This window comes from Bubalus bubalis, chromosome 2, assembly GCF_019923935.1.
Source record: "Bubalus bubalis isolate 160015118507 breed Murrah chromosome 2, NDDB_SH_1, whole genome shotgun sequence".
In the NCBI taxonomy this organism is placed as follows: Eukaryota; Metazoa; Chordata; class Mammalia; order Artiodactyla; family Bovidae; genus Bubalus; species Bubalus bubalis.
This window is the reverse complement of record NC_059158.1, coordinates 71,296,724-71,312,975: the sequence shown is the minus strand read 5'-3', so window position 1 is coordinate 71,312,975 and position 16,252 is coordinate 71,296,724. Positions and strand designations below refer to the sequence as shown.

General features: G+C 40.4%; 1 protein-coding gene across 1 annotated transcript in view; it reads right to left on the bottom strand.

Annotated features, from left to right (window-relative positions):
* Positions 1-16,252, bottom strand: part of PDE11A (phosphodiesterase 11A) — a 420,247-nt gene that overhangs the window by 85,186 nt on the left and 318,809 nt on the right. The window contains exons 11-12 of the mRNA XM_025274296.3: positions 10,381-10,527; positions 10,012-10,119 (exon numbers count right to left, since the gene is read on the bottom strand). Coding sequence (XP_025130081.3) covers positions 10,012-10,119; positions 10,381-10,527 — 255 coding nt within the window. The remainder of the gene's footprint in view (positions 1-10,011; positions 10,120-10,380; positions 10,528-16,252) is intronic.

Genomic DNA, 16,252 nt, shown 5'->3' with positions numbered 1-16,252 from the left:
TCTTGCCTGGAGAATTTCATGGACAGAAGAGGTGGGCTGCAGTTCGTGGGGTCACAAAGAGTCAGACAGGACTGAGCGACTAACACCTGTGGCTGTGGCCCTGTAGAATCCAGGAGCATAAACAACAACAGCCATAATAACATTAGATGGTGCTACAGAGGCTTCGTCACTCATTTAACAAAAATGTTCAGTTCTTAGTGGGCTTCCCTAGAGGCTCAGATGGTAAAGAATCCACCTGCAATGCAGGAGACCTGGGTTCGATTCCTAGATCAGGAAGATCCCCTAGAGAAGGGAATGGCTACCTACTCCAGTATTCTTGTCTGGAGAATTCTCCATGGAAACAGGAGCCTGGTGGGCCACAGTCCATGGGGTAGCAGAGTCAGACACAACTGAGCAACCAGCTCTAGTGTGTGTTAAGTAATTGATCTATCTGAGAAAAGAGGCTTGGGATAATACTGACAACAGATATCACTTGTATAGCATTTAGTATGTGCCAGGCACTGTTCTAAACCCTCAAATACCTTAACCCATCTAATCCTTACAAGTCTAATCTTTACAAGAATTCTCTGAAGGAGAAACTGTTCTGATGTCTCCATTTTACAGACGAAGATACCAAAGCAACAGAATACACTATTGGAATGAAACGGAGACAGGATTAGACTCCAGGCAACCTGACTCCCAAGTCTGTGTCCTCACACCCTGTGCAACCCAGCCACTAAGGTGAGAGTGTATGTGCAGCTGCACAGCTTTTAAAGACCTTTGTAATAATAGAATGACGGCAGGATATTCAGGAATCACTTGGAGTGTGCTTTAGTCCACCACAAAGGTTATTCTTTATCGTCTGTTTCTGGCCACACCATGCAACTTGGGGGATCTCAGGTCCCTACTCAGGGACTGAACGTGAGCCAAAGGCAGTGAAAGCCAGAATCCTAATGCCTAGGTCACCAGGGAACTTTCAACAATGGATGTTTGTTCTTGAATTGGAAGAGGTTAACACTGCAGAGCCAATGCACATCTTGAGCCAAACACAGCTCTGGTGCATCAAGATGTGGCTAATAATATATAGTGATTTAAAATGAGGTTTAGAAAGAAAAGAAAGATACAATGGTTTGTGTACAACATGTAAATCCTGGGGGCAGGTTGATGGATACCAACTTATTCAATTTGCTCCAAAGCATTGGTTTTAAGCAGAAGACTTTCTCAAGCTTTCAGATGAAAGTAGATTTCACTTGCTTACCAAGAGTGCTTATAAATGAATTTATACTTGATGCCATATCCTATCTTCTTTTTAAAAAAGATCCTCTCTGCCAACAAGAGACAGTGGGTGATGAAAGCTCAGAGGGAGAATAACAGGTATTCACAACGCAATCTTCCATTGTGGGGAGAAAACCTTACTTGAGAGCTTCCCTGGTGGCTCAGTGGTCAAGAATTCACCTGCCAATCCAGGAGACTTGGGTTCAATCCCTGGAATATCCCACATGCTACGAAACAACTAAGCCCATGCACCACAATTATTGAGCCTGTACTCTGGAGCCTAGGAGCTGCAACTACTGAAGCCCGTGTGCCCTAGAACCCATGTTCTGCTATCCAAGAAAAGCCACTGCAATGAGAAGCCCGTGTACCACAGCTAGAGAGTAGGCCCCGATCACCGCAACTAGAGAAAAGCCCACACAGCGATGAAGACCCAGCACAGCCAACAAGTAAATAAGAAAATCATTGAAAAAGCAACCTTGCTAGATAAACTATTGCATCTAGATTTAGATCTAGATTGCATCTAAATCTAGATTGGTGTTTACAGTAATGTTTGTCTGCCAATAATTGGATCTGCCAGGCTGAAGAAATGGCACTTCAGTCCTATTTCGAGGTCCAGAAACCAGAACCTTTCCAGTTGTTGCTGCTGCTGCTGCTGAGTCGCTTCAGTCGTGTCCGACTCTGTGCGACCCCAGAGACAGCAGCCCACCAGGCTCCCCCGTCCCTGGGATTCTCCAGGCAAGAGCACTGGAGTGGATTGCCATTTCCTTCTCCAATGCATGGAAGTGAAAAGAGAAAGTGAAGTCACTCAGTCGTGTCCGACTCTTAGCGACCCCATGGACTGCAGCCCACCAGGCTCCTCCGTCCATGGGATTTTCCAAGCAAGGGTACTGGAGTGGGGTGCCATTTAGGGGACCACCAACCAACACCATGTTTACATGGCTCCTTTACCAAAGCATGTGACACAATACAAACCAGTTGTAGTTTGTCTAGTTTCCTCGGGAGTATAGCTTGGGTTTACCTGGGAGGATAGCTTGGGGGGTTTGTTTGTTTTTTATTGGTGTATAGTTTATTTACAGTGTTGTGTTAGTTTCAGGTGTACAAGGCGTGGGACAGTTTTGATCAAATTTTCTTCGCTTCGTTTTCAAGATGAATGTGGTCAATAATTGATTTGGCCTTAATTAAACACTGATTTAAGTCTGCAATGAGCCTTTACTTGTCAAGTTCAGAGTTGGGAAGACCTTACAGTCTACACTTAAATACTTTTACAACCAGAAGCTTCTTGAAGGCACTTATTATCAAATTGCAAAATCTAAGTCATGTTTTGTACACAACTTCTCTCTGAATCTCAAATAATATAGCAAATGCTTACTCATGTAAGACTCAAAATGGCCAGGCACCCCACGGATTATACAGCCCATGGAATTCTCCAGGCCAGAATACTGGAGTGGGTAGCCTTTCTCTTCTCCAGGGGATCTTCCCAACCCATGGATCAAATCCAGGTCTCCTGCATTGCAGGTGAATTCTTTACCAGCTGAGCCACAAGGGAAGCCCAAGAATACTGGAATGGGTGGCCTATCCCTTCTCCAGGGATCTTCCCAAACCAAGAATCAAACCGGGGTCTCCTGCATTGCAGGCAGATTCTTTACCAACTGAGCTATCAGGGAAGCCTCTCAAAACTGGTACAAGCATACATGTTTGAGTAAATGTTTGTTGAATGAATTTAAAAAATGAATTGACTTTAATAATTTTAGTTTTAACTACCTCCTTGACTTAATTTTAACCTACTTGTTATCCTAATTTTAAAAAATTATCTATTTTGTAAAGTTAAAAACATATGAAAAATAGAATACTGTATTGAATACCCAAGTACTCATTACCTAACTTTAGCAGGAAGCCACGTTCTGCTGCCTTGATTCATTTATCCCTTCACATGTTCTGTTTTGTTTGTCTGTTAGACTATCTCAAAGCAAACCTCTGGCATCTGTCAATACTCTTCATTTCATCCTCAGGAAGTCATAATGTGGTCAAATAAAAATCGGTCAATGTATCTCTGCTCTCATATTTCGATAAAATGTGCAAAAACAAATACAAATGGTAAAAAGAAAAATGGTAAAAAAGAGTAAATATTTAATAAGCCTTTAAAAGTTGAATTTTTACTTCAATTCAGGTAATATGAAAGCAAAGCTACATGTATGTATATAGCAATCATACTGCAATTCAAAAAAAGACAAAAGGAAAAACATATTAGATGTTTAACGTTTTTTGCTTTCAATATTAAGAATATGCTTTATTATTTTTTGAGGATAAAGACAGCCTGCTTTTTCATGTTTAGAAATATAGTTTATATTTTATGATAAACTGCTAGTGAATTGAATAGAACATGGGGTGTGTGAGCCCAGAGAATGAAGATCACCTGGTGAAAATCAATTGTGCCGAGAGACAGTCCTCTTCACATGCCACAAAGAAGCCAGACTGATGAATTTCGAGAATATGAAACCTCTTAAAAACTTACCCCAAATTTTCACTAGTCATCACTGAGCTAAACTTGAACATGAGACTAGTGAAAAAAATTAAAACTTTATAAAGTCCCCAGCTTGACACCCTTAGGTGCCAGGTTTCATTCAGCCTCAAGAAACTGCCACTACTGAGTCATAAGCTGTGGAAAATAGAGGCTGTGATAAATGACCATGGCTCTGCTGCCGGGTCTCCCTGACCTGCAGGATTTGGCTGGAGTCATAAAATACAGACCGACAGATTAAGCAGTTTACCAACACCATAAAAATCTCAGGAATAAATTCACTTTAATAAAAAATCCTATATTGTAACCAGGCAACCGCAGCCCTGAAATCACACACATTTCCTTACAAGCCTGTGTCCACAGGCAAGAGCTTGCACTCCCCCCCAAATGCCAGCATGATTATGTTCATACACTTTTACAATTTACATGTCCTAAGAAAAATACTCAGCTCTGGCTGATGGTGCGGGAGAATTTATTTTCACTAGAAAGGGAATGACCCATAACTCATGAATGGCAGCGCTTAAAGTGAGTTATGGAGGTTACTCTCCTGTGTGAGGAAGTGGATTGGATTATCCTTCTGCCCAATTGTATGTTTGATTATTAGCACACCAGTTTCTTAATTATGTGCTGCTTTGCCTTTTTCCTTTTGTAAAATAAATGTGGATAAAGGGAGTGTCAGCTAGAAGCATGGAGTGCCTCACTGGAGATCTGAGAGGTGGCCAGAGAGAATAAAAATAGAAACCTTCTTAAATGATTAAAAGCCAGGAGTCTTAAATGTAATTTAGACACAGTATTCAAATTGATTAGCTCCCTGGTTAATTTACAGCCCCCAGTGCTGATACTCTGCAAAAACATAAAAGAATCACTCCTTTCCTCAATTAAAAATGTGCTTTCTTTGAAGTTATACCAGAAATCAAGGTACACCCACATGACAAAGAATTGGTTTTTCTCATATGCAGATTTTATTGTATTATTAGGATAATGTTGCCATTTATTTTCTAATAAATATAACGAGTTATTACTTATATTGATAAGGAAATGCAATGTAAAAATGATGTTTGATGATTACAAATGTAATTATTGTTTGTTACTTTGTTGTTGGTTACAGAATAAAACCATAGATCTCTTTGTACCTTACAACATTACAATCTACAAAGAAATTAGATTTCCATTGAGATTAGTAGTCTTGTTATAGAGCAAAAACATTTTATTTGCAAATTCAACTAGTTCTGTCCTTCTTTCGGTTAAGGGGAAAGGGAATTCTAATTGCGTTTCTAAGATCTCCTTGCAGAAGAAACTGTCTACCTCAAAAATCAAGGACTTCCCTGAAAACGGCAGACAGAAGACAGCACATTATCCTCAAGCTAGTGAACAGGATGGATTTTTCTTCCTAAACGTCCCTTCTGCTCTCTAGTTTGAATTATCAATAAAACGACTTGGCTTATTTCTGAAAATAACCTTGTTGACAATCCAACTACGGACTTAAACGCGCTACCTCCACATTTAAGATTTAAGAAGCCCCCGTAAATGTCAGGAGGTGTCAGTGTGTTTGCTGTGATACTTGGTTATTATTAGTGTTTAACTGCCTTTCCCCACCAGCACCAAGCCACCAGCACCGCCATCAATTTTAATGTGATCATGTGCTCGTCTCTTTTCATATCCAGTGAATTCTGCAAGATCATAATATTCTATATGAACCCTAGCTGAACCTTAGTGTGATATGAAGAAAGAACAAGATTTCTAGCAATGATAATTGTTCATCATTTTATAGTTTTTTGAAAAAACTGGACACTGAGCAGCACAGTTCCCTGAATAATATTACCCTAAACTAAATCCATTCATTCAATGAATCTTTATTGAGCCCTGCAGGATACAGGGCATGCCCCAAAGTGCTAATGAGTACATTTATGGGATAGTAAAGAATACTGACTCTTAAGGAAACCTTTTTTCCCCCCTGGAAAATCTGTCAGAGCTCATACATCATTTATAAAACCTTAAAATGTCTCTGCAACCTTGGCATCACCACATGCCTTTTTATTTTCCAGAATACAAACAAAAGCATGGTCGGTTCCTTTATGTGGTCTACACTGTACATATAAGAAATGTGCTTATTATCTTTCACTATGTATGTGCTTGATGGAATATTTATTCTACAAGCTTCTATATATAAAGAGAATTTGTGTAATTATTCCTGATCTATCTGCAGGTTTTTATTCCCTGTTTTAACTGCAAATAGTAACTGGCACTCCATACTGCATTTATCTGAGGATTAAAAATATTTGGTAATTTTTAACTACCTAAATTTCTCTTTGGAAGCAAAGACTAAGACGGACACTTTCATTTTAATATTTGGAATTCTACACCAGAGGCTTGTAATAAATTAATAAGTCATTAACAGGGTTCCCAGTGAACTAAATTTCCACCATTATACATCAAATTGCCTATTTGACAATGCAGTTTGTTCTTTTTCTTTTTAATTTCTAAAGAAACAAGGCCTTTTTGTTTCCTAGACCTGAGCTTGAATACTTCTGCAAAACACAATTCTGAATCAAGCTATTTTCTGGGCTTGAAATGATTATAGAGTGAAAGGTTAGGAAGCTGATTCTTACATGTAATTTGCTTGCTTTGTTGTACTTCGTGTCATGGTTTGCTCATCACTGACACACAAATATGCATCTTCCCATTCCTAGAGACAATGGGCTTGGAAAAATATACACCCACAGAAAGACACAAGGAGACTGCCGTAATATTTGCCTTAAGAGCGCTGCAGGCAAGGAGACCGTCCTAATACAGGTCTGTCCTGATAGGAGGGTTCTTTTCAGACACACTGGCCTTGCTGATGTTTCTTTTAAGAAAAGAGTGTGGGGGTGCGTACCTCAGTATTTCTTGTCTTAGAAGAAAAGAAGCGTCTTCAGGGAATGTTAGTAAGATCAACCCCATCCGCCCCCTTTCTTTCCAGGCAACTGGCTGGGAAACTTTGCCTTGGAGCGCCATCTAGAGGAAAATTCAGCGCACATGCGCCGTGCTCGCCCACCTTTGTAACTAGCTGAATGAATCCAGGGGTTAATTATAACTTTCATTTCATATTAATAGAGAATTTTAGTTCTAATTCAACACGTGGAAGTGGAATATAAGATAACTAGAATGGAAATAAAATCACTGATGAGAGCAAAACAGTGAAAGACCCTAACAGTATTCAGGAGTACCTGAAGCCTGAAGCCTTAGTGGCCACTCAAGGAAATAAGTAGGTTATCATTTTGCCTACTTTGGCTACCGAGGTCTTATTCCAGAAGTTAGAATTGATGAGTGAATTACGCTCACTTTTTTTTTTTTTTTTTTGCCCCTGATCAAGTAATCTCTGTTATCTCAATATTTTCTTTCTTAGTGAAAAAGTTCTGATTAACCAGTCTGACTATGGTCAAGTTGGAGAGGAGAACACTTGTGTTACGGACAAAGTTGACATTTTCAACCTACTGTAACCCTTAGTTCAGAAACATTTAATGAACAGAAAATAATATCTTTTCCAAATGTGGCTATTCTATTTAGTGTAAAAGAGGAAAAAATAACATTCACCAAGGTATTCTTTCCAAAGTCATGCATTTATTTTTCAACCTCTAGCTCCTTCTTCCCCTGGCCAAGAGAATTTTAAGAGTAAATTCTTCTCTTTTTGAGCTAGCATTAATACAAAAACAAAACCCAGACTTTCTCAAACAGTGATATTCTTCAAGGTTGATGAGCAGACTTGCAAAAACAACTCTACCTTTGAAATATTTAGGCAGAAGGAGTATCTCCATGGTGGTAACATTCTGAGAGCTCTGCCTTCTTCAGTTTCTTGAAAAGGATCAAGATTGGCCATACTGTGGAAAAATTTACTAAAGAAAACTGGGTATGAATTCCCTTTTCTCCTAAATGTCCACTCGACCACGAAGTTCTTACCAGTTTCCTCTATCCCAGCTCTTTTAGTTCAGTTCAGTTCAGTCGCTCAGTCGTGTCCGACTCTTTGCGACGCCATGGACTGCAGCATGCCAGGCTTCCCTGTCCATCACCAACTCCCAGAGTTTACTCAAACTCATGCCCATAGAGTTGGGGATGCCATCCAATCTTTTCATCCTCTGTCATCCCCTTCTCCTCCTGCCTTCAATTTTTCCCAGCATCAGGGTCTTTTCCAATAAGTCAGTTCTTTCCATCAGGTGGCCAAAGTATTGGAGTTTCAGCTTCAGCATCATTCATCAATATCAATGAATATTCAGGACTGATTTCCTTTAGGATGGACTATTTTAAGGCTTATTGTAAAATCTGTTTCTGTTTATGACATCTTTAATCCCTCACTGAACAAGTTTCCTGCTTGCAGAAGGGAATGGCTACCCACTTCATGGACAGAGGAGCCTGCTGGACTACAATCCATGGGATTGCAAAGAGTTGGACAAGACAAGTAACTAACACTTCACATAATTCAGTCCTTCATTGAACAGGTTCCTGCTTACTTATTTTGGTGATTCACCATAAATCCATAGGTTTTCCAAAATAATAGGTTAATAGTTTCTTTATTGGATGTCCTCTGTGAGTCATATACATGAACTCTGGACACAAAAAATTATAACTTGTCTATGAGATCTGATTTGGAAAAGTAAAATGAGAGGTTTTTTTTTTTTTTTTTTTCCATGAAACATTGGTTCTTAAACATTTAAGGGTCTTGCTCAAAGCTTCTTCCTTCCTCATTTGACTGGCTGCCTGCTTTCATGGTATATGTTACAGTGAGATGTCGTTTTTCCAGATTATTTTCCTTGCTACTTAAGCAGTTGTGGACACCCTTCTCCCCCGCCACGCGCCCGCGGAAAAAAAACAAGTCCTTGAGTGTAAAAGTGAAGATATTTGGTCCCATCTTCTTATGCTATATGTGTATTTCAGTTCAAATCAATCCAACACAAATTTGTTGAAAGCTTACCAAGTACAGGATTGAGTAGAGGGTGCTGGTGACATGCTTAACAGATAGATGTTGAGCAAATAAATGAAGGTTATTGCAAGAACAAGAAATGAGTTCTTTAGCCTTAAGCTGCTTACTTTACAGGGGAATGAGAGATCTTTAACTTCAGATACACAGCAGAAAGATGTGTTGTACAAGACACGGTTACTGATGATTATTGAAATTATTGATGATGATGGAAAAGGAAAGTCTTCATGGAAAAACCAGCATTAGATCAATGCATTTTAAAGAATGAGCAAAAGTTTAGTAGGCCAAGAAGAGTGCAGAGCACTTCATGAGGAAGGAGCAGAAATCTTCCTTCACATGGACCAAAGGAAAATGTTTGTCATTGAGCATTCCCTCTTTCGGGTTTAAATTTTAATCTGGGTGCAAAGATGTAAGGCATTTAGATTTACGTTATGAGAATCTTAAACTCATCTTCTCTTTTTCTGTGTGGCAGGTATGCCTACGTACACGCATATGGATACACATGTATGTACATATCACCTTGAGGCTAAAGAAACCAATATATTTTAGCCAGAAACCATTTAATTGATAATTGCTTGACAGTGTGAGTAGAAATAAGACCAAATGAGCCTTATTTCTTGCCAGAAAATGGAGATGAAGAGAGGTTCTGTTTTAGTCTTTGCCACAAACATTTGCTTTTAGATTAAATTCCAAGGCTTACCTCTGGCCAGCTGCCCCAGCTGCTTCTATAAAACAGACTGGCCACCTTCACTTTGTTACGGCGCCTGGAGCAGAGCTTTGAAGCCTGGTGTGCCCGAAACCCTGAGAACATACACTCCTACTCCTTCCTTCCCACGGCCTCCCTGGACCTTCTCCAGATAAGCATCTCTCAGGGTTCCCATGTCCCTGTGGGTAATGTTCACACATCCCTTCTTTGGCTTTCCCCAATGGGGTCTTATCCAGCAGATCTCTTTGTTTAGTCAGTCATCCCCATATTCTCTGCAAAAAAAGGTGGCTTTGAAAACCCAAGCATTTCTTCTGTTTATAAAAAACCAGTTTCCCAAGATAAAACATTAAAAAGAGACTCAAGCAATCATTCAAAGACTATACCTGCTCCAAGGGATCAGTGATTTTACAGCCTTAAAGCTCAGAGGTCGTTGTGAAATATACACTCCCATCACCAGGGTGGGTAAGTTCCAACGTAAAGTTAATCACAGGGCAGTTTGTCAGAGAAATGGGCGTGTGAAGGGGAAGCCAGTAGGTCCTCACAAGTGACAGATGACCTTCCACTGTCACCGAACACACTTACAGTCAACATCGCGAACATCAGCTGGCACACGTTGAAGGCGTGTCTCCAGTTGTGGTACAGGACCATTCGGTAATTCTTCCTTACTGTCAGAAGCCACCTACACAGCGTCTGAAATGGGAAGGGAAAGTTTACATCAGGCAATTGCATGTGTCTGCAGTGGGCCATGATCAAAATGATACCTTATGTCTGAGGAATCCTCAACATTGAGGTCCTTCCACAAACATCTCACACGATTCCCACGGTAATCCCACCAGGTATGCAGGGAAAGCATGATCATCCCCGATGAACATTTGGGAAACCCAAGGCTCAAAGTGGCTACCACGTTGTTCTTGGGTGCACTCCTGGGAGCCCCATGACCGAACATCTTACCTCATAGTCAATCTTAAATTTCTGTACCATCCCCAGCTCCATGAACATCCGAAGAGCAGCCGTGATCATGGCGTCAACGTCGAGAGAAAAGTCATCAAAGTGTATGTCGTCGATGGCGAGTTCTGACACCAGGGGGATGTTGGCTGCCTACAAAAGCACAAGATAAAAGTCAAGCCAAGTTCACCAGCTTTTCCAAGCCCTTCATCCTGCTCTCCTCTCCTGCTTATCAGACATGCCACATAAATCAGACCTGACCTGCACTTACACTCTGATACAGCTAAACTCTGAGCTAGAAATGTCGTTTGTTTCTGAACTGCTAATGCCCCAAGCAAACGAAGAGGAGGGGAGGGGAGAAGGGAGAGGGAAGCTAATCTGGAGGAAAAAAATATACACCCTGGATCTAGTCTGCTGAATTTAGAATACAAAGCTGTCTAGTTTGCTGAAACTGCAGTCAGACAGTATATTCAGATGCATATTACAGAGCACTGAATGCAAGAAACATCTGGGCGGCCAGCAGCTGTGCATTTTAATTGCTGCTCTTCGGGGGAACGACAGGGGCATACAGCACTCTGCCGTGTTTCTTGCAGCCTTAAATGCTGTCGCTGTGCGCTTGCTCTTTGTTACACACGCGTTCTGTATATTCAGAAAGGTGGAAGGGATTAGCCAACACATCTCTAGTGCAAAATGTGTTTCTTCATAGGATAGAGATGTTTGGAGGGTTAGTGAGGGCATATGTTTCATTGAAGGAGTAAATTTGCAATATAGTGTCATTCTATAAAAACATCACAACGTCGTCGTTATAATACTGGTCGTACAGATTCAGTGTTTTCAAAACACTCATGTTAGGCAGCTGTCGATCTGTTGCCCTCCTCAAATTTCAAGGCAAGAAAAATTCTTTGGGAATATTTTTCTTTATTTTCTGGTTCCACTGGGTTTACCATATTCTTTGGGCCACCCTTGGTAAGGGAATCATTTCTGTTTTTAGATTATCAGGGACCATTCTGTATTCATAGTCCTAGCCTAGTCACTGGGTGTAAATTATCCAAGGAGTAATTTATGCTCTGGGACCACTTAGACTGAGCAATAAAATCCAGTTCTCCTCCCTGTAAGCATCCCAGAAACCATTGCATCAACCCTTCCTTCCCAGCCCCATTCTCCTCCATAGAAACACACATCTCTAGGCTAAAATTCAAGCACTGATTATTCACCACAACGTGGAAGAACAATGAACAACCGCAGACAGACTCTCTGCCTGCTATTCTGATGGTTAATTTTATTAAAAATTAATCAGCATGGGGGCTTCCCTGGTGGCTCAGTGGTGGAGAGTCTGACTGCCAGTGCGGGTTCGCTCCCTGGTCCCGGAGGATCCCACATGCTGTGGGACAACTGAAGCCGTGCACCACAGCCACTGAGCCTGCGCTCAAGGCTCAGGAGGTGCTACTGAGGCCCCTGTGCCCTGCAGCCTGTGCCCTGCAGGGGGAGAGGCCAGCGTGATGAGAGGCACTAGGGCACTGTGGCAGAGAGTGGCCCCGTCTCACTTCCGCTCGAGAAGGACCCACTCAGTGGCGAGGCCCTGGCACAGCCATAAATACATTTTAAAAAACTAATCAACTTGGGGCTTCCCTGGTGACTCAGTGGTGGAGAGTCTGCCTGCCAATGCAGGAGACACAGGTTGGATCCCGGATCCCGGATCCCGGAGGATCCCACATGCCGTAGAGCAACTAAGTCCCTGAGCCGCAGCTGTTGAACCTGTGCTCTAGAGGCTGGGAAACACAGCTGCTGAAGCACGTACACCCTCGAGCCCGTGCTCTGCAACAAGATAATCCACTGCAACGAGAAGCCCGCACAGGACTAGGGAAAGCCTGCGCACAGCAAGGAAGACCCAGTATAGCCAAAAACGGATACATAAATACAGTTTAAAAGTAGTAGCTCAAAAAAGTTAGTCAGCTTATCTTTCAGAGAATCACTTTACTATAGTAACATATTTGTAGAATCTAACTCCTTAGAATGAAAAAGGTAAGGTTTGTGAAATTCCAACACGGTGGTGATGGAAACGGTCTTTGTGTGGAGGTGTCCTTATTTGGAGTTCCTGGACTCATGCTAAACACTTTATTATCTTGTTATTTTTTTTTCTTTTTTTGCTTTAGAAATAATTTAAAATCAAAGTTATACATGCATATAGTTTTAAGAGTAAGTTAGATCTGCAAGGTTAGTGACATACACACATTAGCAGAACTCTTTGAGTGTCAAAACTTTCCCTTACTTAGAAACAACCACTTTCAAATCATCTAGATACATTTTTATTTTTTTATATTTGGCTAAGTAAGGTGCTTGTGATTTTATTTTTAAATGATTTTCTGTTTTAAGCATTATCTATTAGCTTCCTCCTTGTTGAAGATGAAGATGAAGCTGTTTTATTCTGTATCTATCAACTTTTGCTACCTCATATACCATCCATTCTCACTCCTCAGTATAATAATATAGTAACTTTGTTTAGAGAAATATTCAGGATTTATAGTGTAATGACTCTGTAAAAGAAATTCACATCTAAGTCATGCAATTTACTATGGGTACTTTCCCTTGATAGGATTTTGTATTCTCACAGTTAAGAAACTGTCTTCTTTAAAGTGAGCTTAGTTTTCTCCACCCGGATCACTAATTCAACCTCTAAACTCTCCACTAATTATCTAAATCTCATCTGAAAATGTTCAGATGCTTTGAGTATTCCAACAGTTTTATGAAGAAATCTCTGTTGGAACTTTCTGAACTATAATTGGGACTTGCAGTCTTCTCTGCCTTGCATATAGCTTTCATCCTAGACGTTTCTTCACCGTAATTTTGGGGGTGCCTTCATCTCTCTTTTATTTCTATACCCCACATCTTTCTCTCTCCTAGCTCTCTTCTTATTTTAGTGAGACACATCTCACAACAGCTTCCCAAGAAGAGATGTATGTGCTAGGTAAATTTATGAGAGCTTGCATGTCTGGTATGTTTTCGTATTATTGTCACATTTGATTGAAGGTTTGTCTATATGTCAGTTTCTAGGTTGGAAGTCATGCTAGTAGAATGTTGAGGGCATTCTCTTTTAGTTTTAGATCCACTTTGGAGAAGTCAGAAGCTATTATGAACCCATTACCTTTGGAAGTGATTCCTTCTCCCTCTCTGTTTTTGTGGGATCTTCTTTTTGCTTCCAGAGTTCTGAAATGTCATGAAAATGTGCCGAGGTGTGAGTTTATTTTCATTTATAACCCTAGGTACTTTGTGTGTCCTTTAATCTGGAAAATCATGAACTGCAATTCTAGAAAAAATGGAAAAATGCACTCTTTAATGATTTCTTCCCATCTGTTATTTTTCTGGAATTCCCTTTATCTGAACTTTAGACTGTTTTTTCTTATTTCCTTTTCCTCCTGTCCTGTATTTCATTTTATTTCTTTTTGATCTTTCTAGGAAATACAACCTCTCCTTAATATTTTAATACTACAGCTTTCATTTCTAAGCGTTTTCTTTTTGTTTGTATTTTTTTATTATTATTTTTTAATAGCACCTTAATTTTGTTTCATGGATGCAATATCTTCTCTTACCACTCTGAGGATGTCAGTAATTCTACTTGACATTTTCTTCTCTCTTCAGAGTTTATGTCACTCTCTTCATTTTGTTTTAGCCTCTCTCATTTTTATTGTGGTTAAAAAAAACATACATTGTTGTTTAATCCCCAAGTCCTGTCTGATTCTTTGTGACTCTATGGACTGTAACCTGCCAGGCTCCTCTGTCCATGGAATTTCCCAGGCAGGAATACTGGAGTGGATTGGCATTCCTTTCTCCAAGGGATCTTCCTGACCCAGGGATAGAACCTGTGTCTCTTATGTCTCTTGCACTGGCAGGAAGATTCTTTACCACCAAGCCACTGGGGCTTCCCTTAAAACAATATGGCATAAATTTATCCTCTCAAATTTTTAAAAGTGCACAGTATTATTTACTATATTTACATTATTGTACAACAGATGTCTAGAGCTTTTTCATCTTGCAAGACTGAAACTGTACTCAATGAACAACTTTCCATCTGCCACCACCCCCCACCCCACCAGAAACAATCATTCTTTTTTCTGTCTCTACGAGTTTGACTTCTTTAGATACCTCACATGTGGTATCATGCAGTACTTGTCCTTTTGCGATTGGCTTACTTCACTTAGCAAAATGTCTTCAGGGGTCGTCCACAATGTACCATAGAAAATTATTTCCTTCTTTTTTAAAGCTGAATAATATTCCATTCTAGGTATTCAGCACAATGGTAAATACATTCTTAATCCACTCATGGTTGATAGTTTATCAGCTTATCCTTCCTTAAATCATTTTAACATAGTCAAGGCTTTAGAGGTAATAGAGATTTTGCCCAGCTGTGTGGTGATCTTTAGTTTTCTGCCCCTGTTTAAAAGCAAAGCCCGGAAAGCTCCTTTTATCAGAGCTTCTGGGGGCTTCTCTGGACACAGATCTGACTGATCCCTTTCCTTGGAAAGCCATCAAACATCTGTATCTTTGGGTCTGCTCTTTAGCTACTCAGGTTCCCCAGAGAAGAATCTTCTTGTATACAGGAACAGAGATTGGAGAAGAAACTCAGCCCTGGTCTATAACTTCATTCAGTCCTCTTGTTTTCAGCCTGCATTCCTGCCCTCAAGCTCTGCACTTGTTTAACCCCATCCCAGAGACCTGCTGTTATACCCTCTTCAGAGGATGAGCCTCTAGTCTTTACAGAGTGGAGGGTGGGATAAAGAATCTGGAGGTCAAACTGCTTCTTAGACTCTCTGTTTCTTGTTTATAGCCTTCCCTTCATCTCTGTTTCCAAAGGTACTTACTTAGCCAATTCCTGAGCTGTTTGATGGGGAGGGGTCTGTGGTATAAACCTGTTTACCTTTCAGCTTTTCCCACTGATAGCTTATTTTGTCTTTCTTGGGTTTGCTGAATTACTTAATATTTATCCATCTGTTTTCTAGCTTTAAAAAGTTTATCATTGTTAAGTCCTTGCCCAATTTCTATATCTTTGAGAAAACATGCCCTTTTGTTGTTATTTTAGTTGGGCTTCAACAAAAGAAAATGAGTGTATTTACTGTACCATCTTTATCTAGTAATCATCAAAATGATCTTTATTAAATAGTGCCTTAAATGGTCAGCTTGGAGAGCTCACAGGTAAGCCAGCCTTTGGACTAAGCCCTTTGTATCTATGCGCACGAGCCTGGCTGCAATCATGTGGACCTGCTCTCTTGTTCTGTGCCCTGGTACATTCCCTTGTGTCATCCTGACCTCACTCGCTAGGCTGTAATGATCTCAGAGGCAGATGGCACGTTTCTTTCCCTTAGAGAAGCTCCAGAATGACTGTCTACTTCCATCACACATTTCAGGGCTTTGCATACAGAGAATGCCATGTACTTAGAATGTTCTGTGTTTGTTATAATTTGTTCAAACTCAAATACAGCTGGAAAACCACTTCCCAAGAGGGTAGAAGCCCTGTCCCAGAACAAGCAGGTCTTTCTGGTCTAAGGAGAGGAGCTTGGTTCTGCACTGGCCAAGGGAGATAACCCTCTTACAGCCTGTTGCCAAGAAGCAGAAATGACGATGGAGACTGCGCTGCTGCTTTCCAGGTGGCCCTTGTCTCGCGGGTTATTTACAGTACATTCCCTGATGCCATTATAAATCCTCTATCCTTCAAAAGCACTAAATTCCCTTAATTATCTTAAAAATTAAAGAATATAGGCATTTTTTCATTGTGAAATGTTAATGGAAAGGAAATAAGAACATTAGGTTGAAAAATGTAGGATGGCCTCTGGTTCACCAAGACCCAGCCTTATTGACCTTGTCTTTTTCCCCTTAATAGGTTGAT